Here is a 27149-nt window from a genome sequence, read left to right on the forward strand (position 1 = left end):
TGTGAATGGTGATATTTTATCAGCTAAATTAGGACTAGCTGAGGTCTATGGGGTTTGATCTTGAAGTGAGGCTTTTGAGTAGTTAAGGTCAGTGACTCTCAAACTTTCCAAACTACAGTACCCCTGGCAGCAGTCTGATTTATCTTGCGTACCCCTCACTTAAAAACTACTTGCATACAAAATCAGACATAAAATACAAAAATGTCACAGCACGCTATTACTGAAAAATCACTTACTTTCTCACTTTTACCATATAGTTATAAGTAAATTGGAATATAAATTTTGTACTTACATTTCAGTGTCTAGTATATAGAGCAATATAAACAAGACTGTGTGAAATTTTAGTTTGTACTGACTTCTCTAGTGCTTTTCATGTAACCTATTGTAAAACTAGGCAAACATTTAGATGAGTCAGTGTACTCTCTGGAAGACCCCTACGTACTCCCAGAGGTATGTGTATGTTGAGAACCACTGGTTTAGGTCCAAAACTTGGGGTGGGGAGTTAAGTTATACAAAATCTAATCTGAACAGAAATTTATACATGGATGTAATTTTTTTTCCAGTTTCAATAATTAAAGCTGTTAGTAATAGTTGAGAACCTCTTTTATCAGAGCTCCTTTAACTCATTTGAATCTCTTCCTTATTATATAGAAGTCTGATTAATGAAAGAAAGATGCCTTTATTTCATGGTTCAGTTTACTGATAGGTTGTGTTTTGTGATAATCCCAAAATATGGGCTAACCCACATATAAAATACTGCAGTATTTTATGAGACTTGCTCAGTATTGCATTCTGAGTTTTTCTGGTTGATGACACTGGATTGTTTGTTTGCAAGGCACAATTTCTTATTCCACAGAATTATTTCTCATTCTTTAGTGTAATGCAGGGGTGGGCAAAGTTTTTGGGCTGAGGACCCATCTGGGTGGGGAAATTGTATGCAGGGCAGGGGGTTGGGGTGTGGGAGGGGGTGCGGTGTCCAGAAACGGGGTCAGGGCAAGGGATTGGGGCAGAGGAGGGCTGTGGGGCGTATGAGGGGGCCCAGGGAAGGGCGTTGGGGTGCAGGAGGGGGCTCAGGGCAGGGGTGCAGGATGGGTGTGGAGTGCATGAGGGGGCTCAGGGCAGGGGGTTGGGGTGCAGGAGGGGCTCAGGTCAGGGTTGGGGGTGCAGGGTGCAGCAGGGGTCTCAGAGCAGGGAGTTGGGGTGCAGGAGGGGTGTGAGGTACAGGCAGGGGGCTTAGGACAGGGAGTTGGGGGGCGGGGTACAGGAGGAGCTCGGAACCCTCTGTCTCTCCCCTCTTTCCCCCCCCCGACCCCCCCGGGCTCCCAGAAATGTGGTGCCGGCCGCTTCTGAGAGTGGCGCGGGGCTTGCGGCACCACGGGGGGAAATCCCACGGGCCGGATCCAAAGCCCTGAGGGACCGGATCCAGCCTGCAGGCTGTAGTTTGCCCACCCCGATGTAATGGATTATCACTTGCAATATGTGTACTGTAGCTTTTTAATACAAATTCAACAGTTATTTCTGTCCTTTAATTCAAGTGGGTACATAATACTGAAAAAGACACCGTTGAAAAAGCCATTCATTCAGGCATTGTTGGTTAGTTAATCCAGACTTCAGTGTTGGCTGGGAATGATGCAATGGTTTGGGTCTGTGGCCATTTTAATTTGTGTAGATTTGAAGGGCGTTAACTCATTCTAGCTGGAGAACTGTTCTTTCTTGTTGGTATTCTGTGGAACAAGGGTGAGCAGACAAAATGCCTTCACCAAGTACATTGGACAGAATCTGTATTTCATTATGCAAGAATAGAAACGAGACTTTCTTTGCTATCACAAGTCTTGCCATGAGGTAATTTGTGAGGAATGTATAAATACTCTGCAAGAATTACACTGAGCTTTTCTCCAGGAAAACACTGCAAGGCTATATATTTCAACTCAGTAATAAATCTCCTTCGCCAATAAATGTTACATCTATCTTAAATGCAGCATAGTTCTGTGCTTTAACTGATATTGCATGTATTTTTCCCCTACAAGCATATTAATTGGTAATTGAGGTATCTGTATGTATTTATTTTTACTTGTACGTTTTCTATGTCTTTCTCCTTGCCCGTCATTGCCAGCAGCACAGCGAAAACTAAACCTTCCTCCCCAAATCAGTTCTATGCTCTTATCAATAATTTTGTTCAGCTTATGGCAAATAAGCTATATATAAATTTTCAGGAACCAAGAATGTAATAGGGTAGGCTCACTACACTGAAGCTGACTGACTGCAGTTGAAATGACCTCATGTTTCAAGATTGGAGAGTTGTTGCTGGTAGCAAAGGCAAAAAGCTTTTGTGCTAGCCAGAGGTCAGTATATTCAGGACAAAATGGCTTTCTGAAGTCCTTTTCCCTTTGTCTTATGAGGTCCCAGGGACTCTCCAGATTCAGAGGTCTGACCCTAGAATAACATTCTTGTTAACAGGGTGTTGAGATGTTTTATCTGGCCAGTACAGAATAGTGTTACAATCCATGCTGTAAACTAAAAACTATGCTAGGTTTCTTGTCTCTAGCATGGTTTTCTGTACCGATTTCTAGTCTGGGTCACCCCTGCCTACACTGACAGCGTGAGCACCCTACTAGCAGAAGTCAAGTTTAAATCTCCTTGTGGCTATCATCACTCCAGCACTGGTATAGAAAGGCCCAGAAAGAGAAATTCTTTCCCTTTTTATAGCTCCTGGTTCCCTTTCTCTGTTGGAGCAATTAGCCCCAACTGACCCATATAAACATTCCCTGGTGGCAGGGGGTTCTTGGCAATCGCTATAGTGAGGACAGTGAGCTATTGTAACCCTTCTTGCTGGTTTTAACCCTCTTCCCCCATACCCACTGCAGGGCAGAGTTTATACAGCCTATCACACAGCTTTCCCCAAAATATTGTGCATTGCAATTGTTGCTTTTTTTGATCTGCTAGGCAATAGGAGCCTTCACAGTGGAATTTGTCTTCTCCTACGCTTAATGGTATGTGGTGGAAGGAACCATTACTGGACTATGTAAAGGGTCGGTTTTTCTGAAGCTGGGGGTGGGGAAGCAGCTCTTACTAAACTAGTGTTCCAGCCCCTGAACAATGCTGTCCTTGTGGGAAACCGATTTGCGAGACAGCCCTCAGCATCGCAATCTGCTGTCACTTCTAAATATTCCTCTGTGGATTTCTGCTAGGCAATGGCTCTGTCTAATTAGAGGGCAGCTGGCATTTCACAGAAATGGTTTCTCCTGAGAATGATCTTGTCTACCAAGAACAGTTTCATCACGTAGTGTGTTTTTTTTTTGTTTTGTTTATTTTTGTGTGTGTGTTTTTACTTCAGCTCTTAGAACAGATCTCTCCTCTCCTTCCCCTCTGAGATCATTCTCAAGCTGTCAATGCCAGACGTGTGGCAAGATATCACTGTTTGTGGCCTCTCTCCAACCCTCCAAGATAGTTCTCCTGGGGGGGCAGTTACCAAGTCCCCTTCGGAGCTGCAGGTGTGCTCTGTGGATACCAGTGAGGCGCTCAGTCCCTGTTGCCTTCAGAACTAGAACTCCTTTTAGTAAAGGACCTTGGGTTGCTATTGGATATCACAGCTCCTTCAAGGAGGATCATCTCCCATCATACCTTCCCTCTGACACACCTCTGAGACACATGCAGGCTGCAGGCATGCATAAGAGAACAAGTTGGTAGGAACCTGAAGTAGAGCTCTGTAAGCGCAAAAGTGTGTCTTTCTCATCAACAGAAGTTGGTCCAATAAAAAATATTCTCACCCACCTTGTCTACTAAATTCAAACATTCAAGTGTGCAATAGAGGGACTGCCATCCTGTTTTAAATTCAGATCACAAAACAGCCCTAATGATGAAGCTGCTAATGTGACTCCATAATGAATGTCTCCAGTAGTCCACTGAGCTGGGATGCATAGTTTGTTCTCTGGAGTCCCATACCATAGGACACGGTGCTGGCCCTGGAGTATTAGATCAGCCTTGGCATTTGTTTGGGAGTTGTACCCCTTATTTAAGAAAGTCTTTAGTAATATCCCTAAAAACACAGGGTATCTATCTTATATATTTGTATGGCCCCATCACCGTAGTATCTGAGCACGTCACAACTCTTAATGCTTTTATCTTCATACCACCTTTGACGTTGGGCAGTGCTATTATCGCCATCTTACAGAGAACTGAGGCACAGAGACCATAAATAACTTGCTTGAGATCACAGAGGAACTCTGTGGCAGAGCAGCGAATTGAACTCAGGTCTCCCAAGTCCCATATTGGCACCATAACTGCAGGACCAGCCTTCTTCTCTATTTTATTTGGTATGGTTATGCATAGATTCTAATGCTAGAACGGACCATTGTGATCATCTCGCCCAGTTGTTCCCAAACTGGGGTTCACAGAACGTTACAGGGGCTTTGCCAAAAAAATTTCACTCATGGCGGCCAGAGGACCCCGGGCATTGGAGGTAGCAGGTGGGACCCGGTTGCAGGGCAGACAGCCCGAGCCCCAGGATGAGCGGGGCTAGGCAATTGGGGCTGGCAACCCAAGCCCTGCCCCTGTCAGCGGGGGAGCTGGCAGCCCAAACCCCAGCGCTCCACACAGGGCTGGCAGCTTGAGCCCCAGGGACAGCAGGGCCAGGCAGTTGGGGCGGCAGCCCAGACCCCAGCACGGGGCCAGTATTCTGAGCCCTGTGGTGGGTAGGGCGGCAGCTGAGACCTCAGGCGCACAGGTGGCAGCTCGGACCCCGTCCTTGTCAGACAGGGGAAGTTGGCATCGAGGGCAGAGTGAGCAGGGGCCATGCTGTATGTGGGGCGTGTTCCAAGCTAATTTGTCCCTCACAGGGCACACTCATAGAGACAGACTTCATGGCAGAGGTTTGTGAGCCAAACCAGCCAGAAGCACATTGTAGCCAGTGTGACAGTGTTAAGGTGCCTCAGTAATTGTCATTCTCTCTGGAGGGCTGTTTTGCTTCAGTGAGACATGAGTGAATGTTCTCATTTTCTAGTTTGTTGGTTGTTAGCAGTCTCTCTGTGTTATTTTTATTAGAACTTTTATACACAAGTTCAATGGATAAGTGGCTGAAAAAGGAAAGTGTAAAGACGCAAGGATCAGCTAGTGTTTCCTCAAGACCACACTATGGAAAATCTAAGTCTAATGACCATGATGGTCCTGGAAACTCACTTACAAAGAAAAGAAAATATGACGATGATTATATAAAATATGGCTTTACATGCATTGGTGATCAAGAATAGATCACCACTGTGTGTGATTTGTGGTGATGTTCTAGCAAACAGCAGCCTCAAACCTTCTCTACTTTGGCGCCATTTAGAAACTAGGCATCCTGCACAACTCGACAACCCTGTTGATTTTTTTCAAGCGAAAATTAACTGAGAGGAAAAGTGACATTACCAGATTTATATTCAAAGCAAGTACTGATAATGAAAATGCACTTGAAGTGTCATACCACGTGAGCTACCGAGTAGCAAAAGCATCAGAAGCCCATACCATAGCAGAGAGCTTGATTGGTCCATGTATAAAAGACGTAGTGCATGTGCTCTGAGAAAAGGCTGCAAAAAGGATTGACACCTTTGTCCAATAATACATTTTCATGAAGAATTAGTGACCTGTCAAATAATGTAGAGACCACGATTGTACATAGAGTGAAAAATAGTCCATATTATGCTATACAGTTGGATGAATCAACTGATGTAGCTAATCTAGCTATTTTGTTACTGTTTGTACGTTATGTGAATGAAGGTATGGTTGAAGAAGACTTGTGGTTTTGCCGACCACTGGAAGAACGTACAACTGGAGAAGATATCTTCAATCTGACTAATGAATATTTTCAAGAAAAGGAAATAGATTGGTTTCGTTGCCTAGGCATTTACACTGATGGGGCCACATGAATGACGGGGAAGTATACTGGATTTGTAGCTCGAACAAAAAAGGTTGCATAAAAAGTCTCTTGGACTCACTGCAGTATCCATAGACAAGCCCTTGCAACAAAATGCATGCCTGAGGGACTGAAGAAAGTGCTGGATAATGCAGTGAAAATGGTGAATTTCATAAAATCACGGCCAACAAATTCCAGAATATTTCATGTACTTTGTGAAGAAATGGGTAGTATACACAATTGTCTGTTGACCCATACTGAAGTTAGATGGCTCTCACCGGGCAAAATCTTTGAGCGCTTGTTTGAGCTTAGAACGGAAATCCTAGGTTTTTTTTCCAATAGCCACCCTTTCCACCTTGCCAGCTATATGGAAAATAATGTCTGGCTCCAGAGTCTAGCTTATTTAGCAGATATTGTCTCAAGAATTAATGACCTAAATTTATCTCTTCAAGGCCTCCATATAACAGTTTTCAATGTGCAAGAGCGAGTTGAATCCATGATAAAGAAGTTGCAGTTCTGGGAAAGTTGTTTGAAAACAATCAAACTGAGTGTTTCAATACTCTTCATGACTTCCTGGCAGAACATAACCTTCAGTTGGATCAGTGCACTAAAACCAATATAACTGCACACCTAAAAGGACTTTGCAGAACTTTCAGGGAATACTTTCCAGCTATGTTAGGCGATAATGACTGGATTTGCAACCCTTTTGATGATACCACTTTCTCAACACAGATATTGAACACTGAGGAAAAAGAGAAATTGATTGATCTCCTGTGATTACGAACTGAAAAGGAGTTTCAGAAATCTGTCATTGATCAACTTTTGGCTGAGTTTAAGAAACGAGTACCCTCTTCTGGAAGAAAAAGCTGCTGCAGTTTTGTTACCATTTTCAACAACATACTTATGCGAGAAAGTGTTTTCCTCGTATGCACATCTGAAAACCAAATACAGAAACAGATTTGATGCCGAACCAGACCTGAGACTTTATCTTTCTCCCGTGGTTCCGGACTTCCAAGAGCTATGCAGAGCAAAACAAGCGCATCCATCACACTGAGGAAATTTAAACTTAAATCCCTGGAAATATTCATTTTTAGGAGGGGGTACACGAGATTTCACAATTTAGTGAAAGAGGTTCACGGGCTGTTAAAGTTTTGGAACCACTGATCTAGCCTGACCTCCTGTGTAACACAGGCCATAGAACTTCTGCAAATAATTCCTAGAGCAGATCTTTTAGAAAAACATCCAATATTGATTTAAAAATTGCCAGTGATGGAGAATTCACCGCGGTCCTTGGTAAATTGTTCGAATGGAGTTAATTGCTGTCACGGTTAAAAACATACACTTTCTTTCCAGTTTGAATGTGTCTAGTTTCAATTTGTCGCCATTGAATCGTGTTACACCTTTCTTTGCTAAACTGAGGAGCCCATTTTCAAATATTTGTTCCCTTTGTGGGTACTTATAGACTGTAACCAAGTCAGCCCTGAACCTTCTCTTAAGTTACCTTCTCTTTAAGTCCTTACAGTTAAGAAGCCCAATCTAATCAGTTTATCACTATTAAGCCAGTGGTTCTCAATCTATTTAACGTAGTGGACCACATATGTGACCCACAATGTGCTATGTGGACCGCATCCAATACTACCTCAATGGCTCAGTTGCTAGTAGGGCTTTGTGGTGGTCTCATTCCTTGTAAGGACAAGTGTTTGAAGTTACATATTTAAGTCACCAGGTTAATACCTGCGAGCTTCTGAGCATGCTCAATGTGAATTAAATATTACCCGAAGCTTAAGCAGTCTCAGTCTGAGCTGGTTGCTCATGAATTTGTTAGCAAGTGCTGTGTCTCCTCTCCATCCATTCGGCCTCATGAGTGCTTCAACAGTATGTTCCCTGTAAGGGCAGCAAGACCCACAGATTGTATTTTTCTCACTTGTTCTTGGCCTCACTGCTCTATGGCCCTGAGGATGTCACATGGGCCACAGCTCTGTGCTGATCGGGCCACAGGTTGAGAACCACTGCTATAAGCTTTGTTTTCTAATCCTCTAATCATTTCCCTGGCTCTTCTTTGAACCCTCTTCAGTTTATCTGTACTTTTTTTCTGGTGATGCTACCAATGTGGTAGGCAACATAGCACTGGAAGTCCGCTAAGGTAAAGGAGAGAAACCAACAGAACTTTTGAGAGATGTGAACTACTGCAAATGGAATAAAATATTTTTCCCTTTAAAAATGCATTACTAACAGCTCTTATTTTCAAAGTGAATACAAAATAATCCTTTCATTTCATTCTCAAAAGGCTGTGTGAGGAAAATGTGATGAAGGAGAATTCCTGGAATATAGGCCAAGGCCAGAAAATCCCTCATTGCCCTCAGTATTTATTAAACAAGCAGTCCTCTGGAAGTAGTATTTACTGTCTGTCAGAGAGAGTAATATAATGTAGGACTTTGAGGCAATAAAATGTATTCTAACATGCTTCCGTCATAAACTTTTGCTTTAACTCCATTCAGAAATTAAATAAACTAGATGATACATTAAACTGCATTTAAATGTAATGAGATGAGTTCATAAAGAATCTGATTGTACTGTCTCTTTTATGATTGCAGAACCCAGAGGTATGGATCTTCGGCAGCTGTTGCTTATTCTGGCACTGGTTCATGCAAATGATTCTCTTTCTACAAGCGAGGGTGAGTTACTGAGTTTAAACATCTTTTGGCCATTGTTGGTGATGTCTGTGTTCCTTGGTCTCTGCAAAGTGTGTGCACTGCAGATTTTCTGAAAAAGAAAATGTAGCTGTTATCTTTAAAGCCATAGAAAGTTTAAGACAAAGTGTTACAGCACAAAAGGAGTGGTGAATTTAACATACGGCCAACAGTGCATGGCACTGGATGAGATGGAAGTGGGATCAATGTTTATGTTTGATATCTACACATCCAAAGAGAAAATTGCAAATCCGTCTAAAGCAAATTGTGCTGCTTGCAACTCAGATTGGGAAACTAACTGAAGCTTCCTGGGGATATGTTCAGTTGCTGATTTAAGATTTAATGATTTAATAATCTCCACTTGTCTGAGATCAGAGCAGAGCTCTTTTAGTCTTTATCCTGATCCTTGAAATCCCACCCTGTGCTGAAAGTACCTCTCTGGTACAGAGATTATAAAAGAATTATACATTTTTCAAAAAGAGCTCTTTTAATTTCTTGATGCACTTAGTGTTAAAATGGCTAGAAGTAAGGAGGAAACATTTTCATGATGCAGATCTCAAGTCTAAAGCCGGCACTACATGAGCAAGCCATACAAGAAATTCCAGTAGGGGAAACTACTGAGAATGGAGTAAAATCAGTATAAAAGGACACAGGACTGTTATTGTTAACATCAACTGGCCAGACCGCTCACTGAGTCAGGCTGTAGACCTTAGGCTATGAGGAGGAACACTGGATATGACCCTCCCCCTCTATATGGGGTTTTAGGTCCAATGGAACAACTCAGTTCACAGATCCACTGACCGTACCTCTGGCCTCCCACAATTCTTCCTCTACCCATCCCACTGCCTATACGTGTACAGATCTGTGCCAAGTTGCACGCTAGCGGTTAAGGGGGCAGGAGGTGGGGAGGAAAGAAGAGTAACCCCTCCTGCTGAGTTTTCTCCGCTGCTTCTCACAACCCACTGCTTTTGTGCTATCCAGAGGTAATATGAAGACCCCAAAGATTAAGCCCTTTGGGGCCTGATCCCATACTCCTTCAGAATGAAAAATTCCCTTTGACTTCCATGGGAGTTTTATCTTGCATCAGACCTATACAGTTGTTTGTCTCTCTCTGGGTTCATGCTTTACCATGTCTGTTCTGCCTTGTTGGTGCCTTTGGAGAGATCAGTAGACTGTCGTCTACGATAGCTAAATATTTGCTCACTTAAGATTAACAGGTGCCTGCCACTCTATAACGAGGCATGGCAGGATTAGATTTTTGTTGGTAAACGTCTATTTCATCAAACACACTCAAATTGATGGCAAAATATTTCCATCAATAATAGAAATTTACAAATAGGCAAAGTAAGAAATGCTGCTTGAGCACTTCGTAGAGTTAAGACTGTTTCCGTTGTATATTTTGACATGTGCTACTGACTCTTTATTTTGTGTTAATAGTTAGGTTAAAGCTTTAACTTTTAAAATCTCAATGTCTACGGTCATTCAATAATTCCTGTCTTCCTCCCCCCATTGTCTGAAACCCCCCGTAACTTCCCACAGCTGTGAACATTTAAATGGATAAAAATAGAAAAATACTCAAAACAAACATGAACTGTCAAATGTATTAAAAAAATAAAATTCTGCCAAGCCTATTTGTAACAGACCTCCAGAGACAGAGCTAAAGAACAGCTGCAAGACAGGCAGCTCCTTAAGGAAATGCCCCCGACCTTCTAGCCCGAAAATGTCAAAAGGGATCAGTTTTCAGATGGTTCATTTCCGTAAAGCTTTTGACTTAACAAGACAAGAACCAAAGTTTTTTGGATGGGAAAACATGTAATTCCTTACTTTTATTTGAGCTGATCAGTAGCAATCAAATATAATATAATTACCCTACTGCCATGTAGATCTACTATAAAATTCTCCTGAGCATATTTCTGACACTTGCTGGTCAGGAAGCTTTCATGTTTCTTTTGCGTGAGGTTGGTTGATTTTAATTCTGCTTGGCGTTCCATTGCTTGTTCTGTTGAGGTACGGTTGCTCTGTTCTGTATTCTTTACATTTGGTTGTCTGAGGCCAGCCAGCAATGAAAGCAGCAGTGCTGCTGTCACAAATGGTGGAGGGGTGATCAATGTAGCGTGCAGGAAAAACTTCTTTTGTAATTTAAAGCATTACTATAGATAATTGCTATAGATATAGATATTAAGGTCAGAAGGGACCATTACGATCATCTAGTCTGACCTCCTGCACGACGCAGGCCACAGAATCTCACCCACCCATTCCGGTGATAAACCTCTCACCTACGTCTGAGCTATTGAAGTCCTCAAATCGTGGTTTAAAGACTTCAAGGTGCAGAGAATCCTCCAGCAAGTGACCCGTGTCCCATGCTACAGAGGAAGGTGAAAAACCCCCAGGGCCTCTTCCAATCTGCCCTGGAGGAAAATTCCTTCCCAACCCCAAATATGGCGATCAGCTGAACCCTGAGCATGTGGGCGAGATTCACCAGCCAGATACCCAGGAAAGAATTCTCAGTAGTAACTCAGATTCCACCCCATCTAACATCCCATCACAGGCCTTTGGGCCTATTTACCATGAATAGTTAAAGATCAATTAATTGCCAACATCATGTTATCCCATCATACCATCTCCTCCATAAACTTACCGAGTTTAATCTTGAAGCCAGATAGGTCTTTTGCCCCCCACTGCTTTCCTTGGAAGACTATTCCAGAATTTCACTCCTCTGATGGTTAGAAACCTTCGTCTAATTTCAAATCTAAACTTCCCGATGGCCAGTATATACTATAGAAGTTAGTAAAATAATGAAGGTGGAGGCATAACATCAAGGTTTTTTTTCATCTGTTCTGTATCTTATCAACTTTAAAGTGAAATTCACTTATTTGTAGAGAGCCAGCACAAGTCTCTATTAAAACCTGTTATGAAGACTTGAAGTGGTGCCTAGCCTGTGGGCTGGCCTCCTGCACCGAGTAAATTTCACCCTTCTATAGCATCTGTTAGCAAAGAATGCAGGTGCTATTGAAAACTATTTAATTTTTTAGCATTCAGTGATGATGCAAGTTATTTCCTGGGCTTTCCCGCATTTTCTGTTTGCATGGATCAAACTTCTACAGTCCATTGAGTCTGCTTACCCAAGACATCCTTTGAAAATGAATGTGCATATGTAAAGAAACGTAGGTCAGTCTGATAGTCACTGATGTGTTTATTTTGCTACTCAAAATGGGCTGGAACCACTTTGTTTCTTTTTTTATGTCCTGCTCCATCATTTGATATAGTCAAAAGAAAAGGCTCTTTGTGACGAGCAATTTGGTGGCTAAAACAATGTCCTAAAACCTGTGTCCCTCTGAGTGCCACTTAGTACAGCTGCATGTTGTAACAGTAGCAAAATCTCCAAGCTGCTTCTTGGTCTGGGCAAAACCCTACGTTTGTGAATTTTTTTTTTTTTTATTGGTGGACTATTAAGCAATGTAATGAGTATTGGTAATTCCTTTCTAAAGGCCGAACTGTACAATAAAAGTTAAAATGTCCCAGATTTTACTTCCCTTCCCCCGCGCACCCCCCCCCCATTGTCTAGATTTCACAATGGAGTAATTAAGTGGCCATTTGAAATGCCATAAAACTCACTCATTTAGACACAGTGGGTGCAGGAACAGATTGATGTCACCCTCTCTTGGTTTATGGATGTAAAAGGTTCTGTGCTCTTCTGGCAGTTGAGATGTAGACTAGCTGCATTAAGAGTTTTTCTGCAAATCTGTATGCTGCATTCTAAATCAGACGGGCTCATTTTAGATTGTGGAATGTGCTGATCAAACAGATTCTCCCCTCAATCTGCTTTGTGAATTAAAGCACTTAAGGAGCAAATGCATTTCTTTTTGTAAAAATGTCCGTCTCTTTGCCATCTTAAAGTAATCAAATATGCACAACATAAGTAGAATTTAAGTCCTGTTTTGAGGGGTAGAATGGGCTTAAGTGATGCATAGAGCTTGGGCAGGCTTTCTTCCCAGGGATGCATTTCACTTGTCAAATATATGCCAGCACTTCTGAATTACAGTAGAGCTGTAGGATACTGTACTCTGCTATTCTACTGCTGCTGATCTGTAGGTGTCAGCCAAAAGGTGATGGTAAAGTATAATGTCTGAAATATGTTGTCATTCATTGCAAAATGATGACATCCTGTTACAATGTGTTCAGAATATAAAGCTATCAAAATACAAAAGTGCCTGAGGAACATAAACTGCAAGACAAGGAAGAGTGTGTGAATGTGAGTGGGTGCCTTTTTGTGGGTGAGATTGTTAAAAACCAACAAACATTTATTGAGATAGCAAGATGCTGTGTAAATGAATTGCACCCATTTCCCCCCTGATCCTGCAATCTGCTCCACAGGGGTGGACCCTTAGGCCCATCCCCATGAAGTCCCATTGAAATCAGTGGGGCTCCACACAAGTGCAAGGAGAGGTCTGCCCACGTCTTGGGACCATGAGAGCTTGTTTCTATGCGTATGTCTACACTGCAATGGAAGCGCAGGGCTAGCAGAAATTGAGTTAGCAGACCCTGGGTTTGTTAACCTAGGGCTTGACCAACTACACTCATGTGTAACCCTGGCATAGGAATTATTGAACCCTGCATCCCAACGTCTACATTGCTTTATGCAGGCCCGAGTTCAACCATCCATATCCAGACTTCCTAGAGCTCTCCAAAATGTGGCTGCTCTAGCCTTTGTGATGCAGTGTGGGAAATCTTAACTGTTCACCAAACTTGACCAGAGGACAAAGAAAGTTGGCCCATGGGATTGTGGGATACTTTTGGTGGACTCCCAGTGCACGAGTCCAGGAGGGCTGCATCTACACCACAAAGCAATAGGGCTTGAACCCTGGCTCCCATCTTGACTCTGGCTCGGATTCTTCACTCATGTGTGGTCCTGGAAAAGGGGTATAAGATAGCAAGCGCCATTATCTCTTGTTGAAGTCAGTAGGAGCTTCAGGGGCAGAGCACCTCACAGGATTGGTGCAACATGTGAACTGAGAGATTTTGTACCTACAGACAATAGTAATTAATTTCAGATATACTGTAATGCCTACTACTTGCTAGGCACATTCCAGGTACTCAAGAAGGATAGTCCCTGTGCTGAGGATTTTACAATCTAGAGACAAATAAACAGAGGGTGGGGGAAGCAGAAACACAGTAGGCAATTAAGGCATGTTCCATGTGTGAGGGAGCCTAAAATGAATTCACAGTGAGAGCTGCGGAGCCGGCACTCAGGGTGGCGGCTGCAGGCGGAGGCCACACACGGAGCCTCCCTGGCCACCGCTCTATCTAAGAGCCGGATATACTGGCCGCTTCCCAGGAGTCGCACAGAGCCGGGCAGGGATTCTGCCAGCTCTGCTGTGCTGCCAACCAGACTTTTAATGCCAGAGCTGCCATGGTTCCTTTTCGGCTGGGTGTTCCAGTAGAAAACTAGACACCTGGCAACCCTAGAGGGGGGATGGAGTGGGTGGAGTAGGGGCGGGGCAAGGGTGTTTGGTTTTCTGCAATTAGAAAGTTGGCAACCCTACTGAAGAACTGCAAGGCATTCATGATCAGATCTTGTACCGTGGTCCAACCATTCATTGTCTGGTCTTGGTCCACCTCCCATTGAAGCCTTTCCATTGACTACAGTGGGTGCTGGATCAGAGCCTCTGTGCAGTTTATCCCCTTTCAGTGTGAGCAGCCTGGCTTGTAAACTTCTTATGCTACCGTTAGTAGCCTGCCTCACAGCCTGCCATCAATGGCACAGAGAGACCTGAATTCAAATTGAAAAATCACAAGTGAGAATGGTTTGGGGTGTCTCAAAATACAGTCTTCCGTATGCAAAAATATATAAAGTGGTAGTTGCTGGCAAACATTAAATAAAGGAGCCTGCCCTATAAAACTGATGTCATAAAGGCACATTGTGATTAGGGGCACAGAACATAAAGAGGGGTGGATGGCGGAGAGAAGGGTCATAGTAGTGGGACAGCAAGGTTTCAGTTACTAACAAGTGTGGAGGCACCATGGATAAAATTTTCAAAGATGCCTTGGTCCCATTTTCAAAACTAAGACACACAGGAGCCTAGGCCTAGGATAGGTACCTAACTCCCATTGTCTTCAGTGGGAGCTAGGCACCTAAATACCTTTGGGGATCTGGGCACTAAGTGTGGTTTAAAGTAAATGGGATTTAGGCTCCTAGGTGCTTTGGAGCCAGCTTTTTAAAGGTAGTAAGGCACCTACCTACCTTTAAAAACCCGTCCTGAGATCACTTTAGAAAATGGGACTTAGGAGCTCTTGAAAATTTTACTCTGTAGCTTTATTTGTAGCTAATGAGGCAAACGAGCAAGAGGCTATGATGATTTACTAACAGGTCAGTTGCCTCACTATTTTTTTTTATTGTATGATAATAATTGTGGCTCTAGTAAGACAGTAAGCGTTAATGTACATATAATTTGGTTTATATTTTAGAAATATAAATTAAAAATAACTTTGTATTAAATACTTATAATGAAAACAAAATATTTTAAGGTACTTGGCAACATCAAAAGACATTTACTAAAAAATAAACCGTAATTTTAAACTGCAGCAGTCACAGGTTGCAAACTGCTTTTACAAGGCAAGAATGATTTTGTCTGCTCACTTCTGCTGAACTATGCAGGATGTTGAATAAGCCACCAATGCCTCAGATAAGGGAAAGGAAGAGAGGACTGGGAACCAGTCCCAGCTAGTGGAACAAAACACATCAGCTCGAGGCGGTTCCAAAACCAATCTTTTCCAGTGGAAAAGAGGCCAGGCACATCCTGTTTTGTTTAGATTCTGGAATAAACTTGATCCAGTAATAACCTCCAGCTATGCTGCCTTGTAATATTAATTTTTCAACCTGAACATGTGTAAAAAGTCATTCATGATAAAAGCAAAAGAATATTTGAATATTTCCACATATAGATCTGTAGTCTTTACCAGCCCCCCCCCCCCGCCCCCCCACACACACACACCAAAGTCTGGGGGCCTTGGATATTTGGATCCAGCCTCTTCATTGGGGCCCTACTTGTTTGAATTAAAATAAAATACATGACCCTGCTCCTGTGTTTTAGGAGATCTGCAGGATTACACCACAAAGGATGGGATTTTCCAAAGTGCTCAACACTGGTCTAACTGCATTGCATGTAATGGAAGCAGAGTTAGGCCATTGCTGAGCACTTTGGAAAATCCCACCAGTATAGTACATGGAAATCAACCAACCATTGTTCACATAGGCGACCCTGCAATTCCTAGGCACATGGAAAACGTTAAAATCTAGAACTGAGCTTCTCTTTGAGAGCTTTAATAATGATCAAAACTCTGAAGTCTATTGTCTTGGGGCCTTTTTTCATAAATAAAGAAAAACCTATAATTTACTGTACCAACTTTGTGTTCTGAGGGCATGTTAATGGGCATTGTATGATTATGATATTTGTATAGTAGTAATTCACAACATACGATTCAGCATTTCCAACAAAGTAGTTCCAGTGCATGCTGTGAATGTGCATTAAAAGCTGTACACTTTCCCTTTCCCTATTATGGATGTGTAGTACGGAATGTATTTTGTAGTGTTGGTGTAGTCATTCTTAAAAGGCATTCCACTATACAGCATGCACTAGACTGGCAACCGTTTTTACAGTGTGCAGTTGCACAGAATGGACCCATCATAGCTGACAAACTCCCAGCCAAAATGTGTAATTAATGTATATTTGCTTGAGCTACCTTTCAGCTCTTGGTACTTTGGCCATTGCATTAAATATCAGTCTACTGAAAAGACAAATTGCTTGCAAACCTTCATGTAAACAATGCAGCCACATTAAACTGAAATAAAACGGGAATCAGCAGTATTTCTCATTGTTAAGCGATTTTCTTATACGACCGTAACATAAATGGACATAACACATTGTTTTCTCCCAAGAAACATTAAGTGTCTGTGAGCGGAGGCTTTTCTTTGCCAGGTTTGAGCTCGGAATGATTTAGCTGTAGAAGTTTTTATGATTTTACGACAAGCGTTGACAAACCATAAACAGAGGGACACCGCTGCGTGAGGCTATAATAAATAAGAGGAGTATTTCAGACAAAGTAGGGACAAAGTAGGCACACAAACACAACTTCTGTTGTACTTACATGGAATTGTGTATCTGTATATGAGAAATTTACTATGTAGTACAAGTAGGGTTTGCTGATATTTATTCTCTCTGATGCAGTAAGGCCATCTCACTATAATGGGAGCCATGCACATTACTCATAGCCTTGATACTATAGCAGTTGGCACTTTAATAGATAACACATAATCCCTCTAAACTTGATTTTAGGTTAATGTGCTAAATGCTTTGTTGAAACACAGCTTATCCCTCTTCAGCAAAGCACTTAAACTTATGCTTTAAAGTTCATCATATGCTGTGTTTGGCAGAACTAGAGCTTCTAACTTGAGATACGGCTGTAATCCAAGGGCTCATTGATAAAACATACAAAATAAAGCTGATGTTATAACACAGTTTTTTGACTATACAAATTATTTTAGCAGTTGTACTTGGAGTGGCAGTGTTTTTGAAGGTGTAAAATAAATGCCATTATTCTAGTTTTATTTTTTAAGTAGCTACGGGCTACTTAACAGTGATGGAAACGTCTTATCTTACTTTTTAGATCAAAGTGTCTCCTTTTGTGTTGTAATAAAACAGCTTGACTCTTTCAACAAGAAAAGAAGGTAAGAACTCGGTGTACTAATTAGAGCTCTTTTAATTATTCTAGAAAAATTACTCCAGGCTAACACGAAAATATTGTAAACAGCCACTTCGCTAATTAATATATTGAGTTCTTACCAACTTTTCTTCAGTGTGGGACTGTTTCACTGAAACACAAACTTTGATCTAAAAATAGCACTGATTGAAACATCTGAAGTAGCATCTGCCCTGAGTGATTTTAAAAATACAATATAAAGGTAATTTGATAATCACAATATTCCATTTCATATTTGTTATTCTGACCAAGTTATATGACAGGTAATTATGAACTACTACTACTGGCATGTCATGAAATAATGTCAAAAACTTACATAAAAATGAAAAAAATCAAAACAATTGTTTTGAAAAGAAACTTCACATTTTTTCCAAAACAAAACTTTTGAAACTTTTTTTTCCCCAGAATTTCTATTTCTTGAAATGTTGAAGATAGTTGGGTTTGTTCTAAATCAGAATTAAAACAGAATTTGAAATGTCAACATTTCTTGCAAACCAAATTCCAGTTTTCTACGCTTCCTATTAAAGCTCGGTTAATGTAAGACTCTGTTGCTTCCTAGAATTGTGTGTGTAGTGGACAACTGCAGCAGAATCCAGTGTACAGAAAAGACAAGGGAAATATCTTGTCCTCTCCACATAAACAAACATCTGGATCATCACCTTCCAGGCTACTGAGCTCACTAGATTTAATGCTGAATACTATTCTCTCCTGCATCTGCACCTAGTTTTGGCAGATTCTGCAAACAGAGTTCTATGGCTGTGAAGTTAAGCAAACCAATGCTGACTTGAAATGGTTGGTGATTCAGGCAAAAGAATAACTAAATCAGAGAATTCAGTGCATCCCAGTGTCTGTTTGGGTGCTACTATAGAAGTGTCAAATACTACAGGCTTGTGTTAATTTTACCAGTATGCCCTATTAAGAGATTTTGTCCATTGCACGAAGTCATCTCTCCTTTGAGATCCCTGCTCTCGGAAAATGTATTTCACCTGTATTGTGTGAGCTTTTAAGTTTGGGGGCTCTCATTTCAAAGATATCCATAATTAGGTATCTAGCCTGATTAAGTGCTGAGCACCCAGGAACTCCAATGTAAGTCATTGTGGACTATGGTTAGTACATTTGAAAAACCAGGTCATTTATCTGTCTGGTCCTTGAATGGTCCCCATCACTATGGTACCTGAGCACCAGAGGCAGATTACAGTTTTGTGGGGCCCTGGGTCACAGCAAGGGGGGGCCCTACCCTCCCCTTCCACCTGCAGTCCCCCTTCCATGCTCCTGCCGGGGAGGGGATCAGGGTGTGGGGGTGCTGGGTGGGCAGAGCAGGGCAAGCCCCCGCACCCCAACGCCGTTCCCTGGCAGGAGCATGGGGTGGGCGGAGCAGGGCATGCCCCAGCGCCCTGGCTCTGCTCCCCAGCAGGAGCACTGCATGGGCGTCCATTTTTCTGGGGGGCCCCCAATTGGCCGGAGCCCCTGGGCACAAGCCCCGTTGGCCCAGTGGCTAATCCACTACTGCTGAGCACCTGGTAGTCTTTAATGTAGTTACCTCCTAACACCTCTGTGAGGTTGAGAATAACAATTATCCCCCATTTTACAGACAGGGAACTGACACAAAGACTAAGGGACAGATTTTTAATGGTATGTAGACAGATCTCCTATGGAAGGGCCCTATGCTGCTCAAAGCTGCCTCAGCTACTGAGCATGTGGAAGTCCTATGATCCTCTTGGGCACCACCTTGCTAGATGCTTTGTGGCATTCAGAGAAAGCACTTCGTCCTCAGTGGCCTAAAGGTTTCTCCTCCCAACTCCTAGCTGCAGTTGCAGAGGATGAAGAACGCTCACCTGAAATACAGGAACCCTCAAACCCAAATGGTAATAATTATCAAGGAAGGAGCATATCTTTCTCCCCACTGTATGCCAAGGTGGCTAGGAACCCACAGGGGGCAGAGGTAGGGGGCTCCCCACATTGAGAGGTCCTTTTTGCCCCTAAAAAGAGAACCAGGCTGGTTCATCTCTCCTCTCCTGCTTGCATAGTGCACAGGATTACTCCTGCCCCAGGGCTGTAGTAACTGCCAATCTCTGCACAACCCAAGAAAGAAAGAGGGATAGGGTAGGAATAGATAGCAGTTTTGCTGTGCAGGGAGACACTGATTAGTGTTTCCTGGTTCATGAACATGAACAGGCCCGGCAGTGCAGTGAGGCGAGAGGTGTTGTGTTACAGCTTGCTCTTCTTTATGCCCTTTATAGAAAGCTCTATAAAATTTAAGGAATAATAACACCGAGCTCTTACATAGCACTTTTCATCACCTAAAAAAAGTAATCTTTTCAGAGTTTCATGAACCATTTCAGTTCTTACCAAAAAATTCCAAGGTTTTACAGCTGTTGATTTTTACAATTTTTTTTACCTGAATTTTGGACCACTCAAGTATGTGAAAATACAGATTATGTTACCAACTATGTCAATCCCATATATTAAGTAGATGTTTCTTAATAAATTATTGTAAGTGTAAATGCAAGGCTTTCTGTTAAAGTACGGCAGCATATTAGGAGACACACACACACACACCCCCCCTCTCTCTCAATGCTGAGTCTTTAAAAAAAAGAAGTGCTGGAACTCCCTGCTTTGACCAAGCTGCCATCTCTCCTTCCAGAGCAGGGAGCCAGGTCAGAAGTTCTTATTTTTCTCTATTTGTTGCTTTTTTTTTTTCTGTTCTCTCTTCCCCCAATATTAACCCTAATATTTACTCAGAAAACTGTAACATTAATTTTTGTATCAATTTTCACCTGTTTTTTGTGTGTGTGAGAGAAATAAAATTCCTGGAAAAATTTAAAAAACTAAAAATGAAGACCCTGACCATCGTATAACTTAATAGATAATTTTATCCCTGAATACAGAATTTTTATTATGATGGTTCAAAAATCCTATAGCTTGAACGATATCTACAGATCTGTATTTTCTATAGAATCCTCTTTTATTCCTATTAAGTTCTGTAGGACTTTTTCATATGAGTGCATATGTGGTCTTCTCAGCCCTAGATCAAGGGTTGAAGACCTAGGTCGGCTTCTTGGTCTCCTGTTCTCACAAAGTTTGTGCACATAAAGTTTCCAAGACTTCACTGATGGAATATAGGGCTAGACGATAAAGGTACAGCTGATTATTAAAAGGCAGAATTCCATCCTGACTCCTGTCTTTTTTTGTGGCTAACTCTAACAATCAACATTCTGAAATATATTCAGGAGGATTTATTGTAGTGCAGTATTTGTGATACTGTATTAGGTCTATTCTATTTTTTTTCCCCCTACACAGTACAAGCTTGATTTTAGAAATGGGGCTGACCCCACAGAATTCAGAGACAGAACCCAAATTCCCCCAAAGTTCTAGGGTATTTGGATAAAGGGTTTTAAACTTGGGCTCATTTCTATTTAAATTAAAATATATATGGCCCTAACCCTGCGTTTTCCACTTTTCAGGAGACAAAGCGACTATAATAATAACGTGTTCTGCTGGCACATTCTGCTCTAAATGCTGTGAATGGTGTTTGTCTTGAAAGGCACTTAGTGGCTGTCACTTATACCTTTTGCAAGAGATAGAACTATGCTAGCATTCAACAAATTCCAGTCTGAAACATTTTCATATGAATATACAAATTATCATGATGCTCATTTTCATTACATCTTTTGAACTGATGTATTGTCATTTCACCATTGAAAAACTAGGCATTGGAATACTGGCTGCAAAACATATCATTTAACATGGCATTGCAAGTGCTAAGGAAGCTGGTTACAGGTAATTATTAAATAGCATATATTAATATTCATAATTTAATGGGAGTGGTAGCGATCACTATAATTATTGTTACATAGCTTGCCATTCAAACCACTTGTTTTCATCCATCTATATATTTTCACAACTTTTGCCTTTTGGGCTAACGTTATCTTGGGTTGGTCTCTGCCTGGAGTTAAATAATTTTCTGTAAATTTTAAGCAAACATTTGTTCAGTCAGTGGGCAGTGCAAAGGTGAGGAGGAAAAGAAACACCATTACCAATTCCAAAAGTCCTTGGCACCTTTTTTGGAATGGGTCTACAACAGATATGACATGGGGAAGATGTTGTAACTGAAAATCATTGCTCTGTCAGGACTATGGTGAAATTTGTTTGTGATTTGAGTAAGGTGATTAAGTTATCTAAAATAAATATAGAATTATATGATAGATTTAATCTGCAGCAAAGGAGATTTAGGTTAGATATTAGGAAAACCTTTCCAACTATAAGGGTAGCTGAGCTCTGCAACAGACTTCCAAGGGAGGTCGTGGAGTCCCCATCACTGGAAGTTTAAAAAAAACAAGTTGTACAAACCTGTCAGGGATGGTCTACGTTTGCTTGGTCCTGCCACAACGCGGGGAAGTGTGGGGGGTGGACTGGATGACTTCTCAAGGTCCCTTCCAGCTCTACATTTGTATGATTCTATGATGTTTTCTGCTACTGAAGAGACACCCGTGTAACCTCTTGCAGTACTGTGCATTGCCCTGTGTATGCTAGAGTTTTAGGAAAGCCATTTATATTAAAAAGGCAAAGTCAAATGTTTGTACACAACATATTATAAATTAAGTATATGACCTAAGGAAGTAGTGAAAATTTGCTGGCATCTAAAAGTTACCTACCTTTTCAGCAGCAAGTTCATTTAATCGTTAACTCACTCATCCTCCGAACTACACTTAAGGCACCCTGTAATGCACGTGCATGTGCAGCTAAGTTAGTATTGTGGGTAACTGCCTCATCTATTCTGACTGTGATTCTTTTTGTTAACCAGGGAAGCCTGTGCTCAACTCCAGAGCCCAGCTCTTCCTGCTGTGAAGAACCATCAACCCACTTCGCAGGGAAAATCACTTGTTTGTTGGGAGAACCTTTCAGAACCCCAGGAGTAATGCAGTGTTTGTGGGCTTGATAACTCCCTTTCTGATAACTCTTCCCTTCCTGAATCAAGCCCATTTGCACAACAGGCAGTCCTAAAAACTCAGCAGGGAAACCAAGTAGTCATCTGAAACACTGACCCGTGCCTTTCATAGCTAGTAAAAAAAGAGTCGAGAATTTCTAGAACCCCCTGCTAATGGGAGGAGTCAATATCTCCTTATAGGAAGGAAATCTCCCTATCCTCTCCAGAGCATGCCATTATCTAGTCAGCATTTAAATCATCACTTGATACAGCCTACCTTGCCAGCTGGCACCCAGTATCCAACATCCCATTCCTGAGCAAGCTAATGTAGAAAGATCACATCTATCACCACAGAGATATTTTCCTTGTCATGAAGTCCTTCTAATTAGGTTTCAGGTCAGGGTGTGGAGCAGGGAGAGTGCTGGTGGCATTTGATTTGGTTGCTTAGGGAATCCTGCTGTTCTGTCTCAGAGGCACTGCAGGGTCATACTGCGAGATGGCTTTGATCATTCCTCTCAAGCTTCAGAGAAGTGTGTAGGGACACGTGCGTCTCCAGAACCCTCACCACTGGAGTTCCACCAGTATCCATCCCTCTCCCCATCCTGCTCAGCATCTATAAGCCAGCAGGGGAGATTATGGAACAGGATGGACTAATATGCTAGCAACATGCAAATGACATGCCGACCCTACATCATTTCACATCTCCCAGCTATCTGAGGGCTTGGCTGAGTTTAGCTAAGGATGGATGAAGAACAGCAGGCTGAAGCTGAATCCAGGAAAGACTGCAGTGATGCTGGTGAGCAAAGGAAAGCACTAATTGGCTCATCCTTGCAACATTTCTGTGAGGTAGATGGGTAGATAAGTATTACCCCTGATGAGGGAGTCATGAGCTTATAGATGAGTCTAATTCCAGAAGACCAGTAAAATGAAATGGGAGGGATGTGGTGTGGTGTGGCGAAACCCCATCACAGGCTGGAAAGGGGTGTGATGGAACGCACCCTTATTCATACCCTATGGACTATTGTAATCTTTGTACACAATGTGCCTTGAGAGGTGTCATTTCAAAACTCCTAACTTGCTGATCAGTAATATCCTGTGTACAAGATGGCCGATGTTCATATGGTGGATCCTGTGCTTTTCTTGGGGGGGAAGGGGGATGCTACAACGCCACCCCTTGCCCCTGCTCTTGGGCACCGAGGGCCCCGCTAGTGGCCCAGGAAGGCGATAAAGGAGGGAAGTGGGGGAGGGGTCTGGGTTTGCTCCTCACTCTGAGTCCCAGCCCCTCTCAACCCCTGCGGGTTTTTTACCCTCATCCCCCATAGGTGGCATTACCCTCGGTCCTTAGACACTGCGGGGGAGGGAGTCTCCCTGTCCTGCTGGGGCAGGGTCTCCCTTACTTCAATTCTCTGGTCTTCACAACACACCTCCAAACTCCAGTCTTCTCTCCTTCCTCCTCTTCCTCTGATTGCCTGAAGCAGGGGGGTTTATTAGGTTCCTGACAGGGCCTTAATTGATAACAGGTGCTCCAATTAACCTGTACAACCCTCCCTAGTCTACAGGGAACCACGCCTTAATTAGCCTAGGGCTTATATATTTCCCCTCTAACACTGCTCCCTGGCCTTCCTGTATCACACCTGATAAAATGAGTGGAAACATCATATGTGAAGTTATAAGATTCCCCTGTATGATATTAACACATGTTCCAGGCAGAAGTTGGCAAACTGGTCTGTACTAACAAAGGAATGTGTGCTTGCCTTAATTTGCATTTAAATAATAAACGGAGTTATGAAGTAGGAAGGGAAAATGAAGGAAGCTCAAACAGGTGGGAGAAAAAAAGAGCAGGGAAAATCCTTCCACATAGATTCTTTGTCTCCTAGTTCTCAGCTGGAAATGTTTTTCAGGAGGGGGTCTGCAACTATAAAAAGGAGGGACAAACATCCTAAAGTGTCGTCTGTCTCTTCCCCCCTTCTACCCCCCTCCCCCCCTTTCCTCCCCAATTGCATTCTCTGCACCTAAGGAGAAAAAGGAAATATCAATTAGACTGGTGTGGGGTCCTGGCCTGAAGAGTTTGGCCAGTAATTTCTCTGGAAGAATGTGGGGGAAATTTTGCTTGACTCTAATATAGTTTAAGTTAAGCTCTAGAGAGTGTTTTATCTTTATTTTTCTTGAAACCATGTCTGACTTTTATGCTTCATTACTTGTACTCACTTAAAATCTGTCTCTTTGTAGTTTTAAAAACTTATTGTTTCATCTAGTCTGATATGTTTGTTAGTGTCTGGGTAACTTAATTTATCATGGTAAGTTGTTGTATAGTATTCCCTTAAAGGAATAAGAAAGTTAATATTTCTGGTCTGTCTGGGAGAGAGCTGGACAGGGCAGGACATACACTTCTGGGGGAAAAGTCCAGGACTGTGGATGTCTTGGTATAACCACGGCTGGTGAAAGCTACGGTGTGACTGGCTGACAGGCTGCAGTTACGTAAACACATCTGGAAGTGGCTTGCATGCTGGTGGCTGGTTGCGAGCAGTCCAGATTGGAAGTTACAACAGTAAGGCGTTGCAAGTCACCTCAAGTTAGAGGGCAGGGATGATGCAGCCAATGGTCTGGATTATACCATGGAATGTCACAGTGGTTAATGGCCAGTTAGTTACATGCATTGCACCTGAGCCATCACTAATTAGTTTCTTCTCAATCAGAGGGGCAGGACTGAGAGGCATGAGGTGATAACTCAATGGACACCTGAGCTGCATAAAAGGGGGAGGGTTCAGTCTGAAGGAAGAAACCACAAGCAGCAGCAAGAACAAGCACCTGAGAAAGACTCAGTCTGAGGGTCCAGTACTCAGTACCAGAGCTGATGAGGAGATTCCAGAGTAGCTGAGAATGGAGATGGAAGACAGAGCCCTGAGGAAGGCCTGATTTGTTGAGAGACTTTGGACATTAGTTTGAGCTTTTGTTATCCTGAAAGGGATCTGAAGTAGATGCTCCTCAGATAGAAGACTGAATTGTGCCCAGAAGGGGTGCTGGAGATGATGACCCTACACTGTTGTGCCCTGATGCAAAAGGGGGCACTCTGGTGGTGAGTGTGCACTCTAAGGGCTGGTCTACACTAACACTATAAGTCGATCTAAGTTACGCTAGTTCAGTTGCGTAAGTTACCTAACTTAGGTTGACTTACAGCAGTGTCTACACCAATATGTGTTGACGAGAGAGCACTCTTCTGTCAACATAGCTTGCATGTCTCAGGGAGGTGGAGTACAGACATCAATGGGAAAGTGCTCTCCCATCAATTTAGCATGTCTTCACCAGACCCACTAAAATGGCACCACTGCATCGATTGCAGCACTGCTGAGTTAGCCAGTAGCGTAGACATGGCCTAACAGATGATCAAAGCGTATGAGCTTGCAGAGAAGCTAAATGATTTGCATTGTTCTTCAGCACAGGTTATTAGGGGAATACACTGTACTTATCTATAGGTTCTCCTTTAAAAGTAATGAAGATGAGCGCTTTCAGAGAAAGTCTGAAAATCCCAGCAAATAAATGGAAGTCCTGAAGGTAAATGGGAATAAATCTCCAGGACCAGATGACATGCATCCAAAAGTCTTTAAGAAAAGTTACTCAACTTCTAGCAAAAGTATTAATTTAACATTAAACATGGCTACTGTGCTTGAGAACTATAATGTGGCCAATTACCTATTTTTAAGAAGTAGCTAAGCGATTTGGCAAGCAAGCTGGGTAGCAATCAGATACTGCAATTGACAGGTGCCTGAAGAAGAACCTGAAGAGCAGCTCTGTGTAGCTTGAAAGATTGTCTCTTTCACCAACAGATGTTGGCCCAATAAAAAAATATTACCTCACCCACCTTGTCTCTCTAGATAGTGGCATTTTTCTTGCAAACTGTGGAGTTTTATCCAAAGCATAGTGGCAAACTAGCAAGAATTTATCTTAAATTATCTGTCTTATTGAGAGTAACGTGTTAAAAAAAAAAATGGATCGGATATTCTTCAGTACTCTGTGCTTTTCATTTAAAAAAAAATACTCTTTTTAGTCTTTAAGAGCCTGAAGAAAGCCAAAGCTGCTGTTGGTTTTCTAGGCTGTAGAAATAAGACATTTGTATACAAAGGCAGATCACCTGCAAACTGCAGAATGAATAGAGAAGCTGAAATTTCACTTGATTGGCTGCCAGCTCCCCACTTGAAAGCAAGAAGAGGAACAAATAGGTGTCCCCAACAACAAAGTCCATCAACAGAAAGCTGCACTACATAGAAAATGTCACCAGCTAATTTCAATACATTCCCTTGTATTCCCTCGAGAAGCATAAATATTATAATACTTTGCATCTCTATAGATTTTACATATGAGGACCTCAAAATGGTTTGTGAAGATTAATCAGGTCTTACAATGATCCTGGGAGGTGTGTGAATAAGCACAGACTCTTAAACTGAGTTCAGTAGCATCTTATCCAAGGTTGTTCCTCTGGTGGATAGGGAATAGAACCGAAAAGACATGGTTCGCAGTCCATTGTTAAATAGAGAAATGAGAACTAAACTCAAAACAAGATTACTACATTGATCTTTTCTACTTTCATGGAGTAGGCTCATGGATTTAAAAAGATAGCATATTTGTATTCTGACCAGTTCAGTAAAATCCTATCATGCAGTCAATTACAGTTCATGAAATGCCAGACCAATTTTTCAGACAGCTTGTTTTCAAAAGAACATTGGATCAGTCTCTTCTTTGTTATACTAACGGTAGTACATGCTGACGTCTTGTGATGTAGACCAAAAGCACCCAAGCATTTCCTAGTTATTAGTGGCAGACTGTGTGTGACTTTTAAATAGAGAGTGTTTGTTTTTTAAAAAGAAACACATTTTTAGACCAATTTACAGGA

The 27149-nt window shown here is 42.1% G+C and overlaps 1 protein-coding gene across 3 annotated transcripts in view; it reads left to right on the top strand.

Moving 5' to 3' along the window:
• GHR (growth hormone receptor) overlaps nt 1-27149 on the top strand; it is a 204499-nt gene that overhangs the window by 91457 nt on the left and 85893 nt on the right. For 2 of the 3 annotated variants that reach the window (XM_043547246.1, XM_037902742.2), the window contains exon 2: nt 8482-8562. In XM_043547246.1, coding sequence (XP_043403181.1) covers nt 8482-8562 — 81 coding nt within the window. The remainder of the gene's footprint in view (nt 1-8481; nt 8563-27149) is intronic. The other variant, XM_043547247.1, reaches the window with a different exon arrangement.

The sequence above is a fragment of the Chelonia mydas genome, chromosome 5 (assembly GCF_015237465.2).
Source record: "Chelonia mydas isolate rCheMyd1 chromosome 5, rCheMyd1.pri.v2, whole genome shotgun sequence".
Classification (NCBI taxonomy): domain Eukaryota; kingdom Metazoa; phylum Chordata; order Testudines; family Cheloniidae; genus Chelonia; species Chelonia mydas.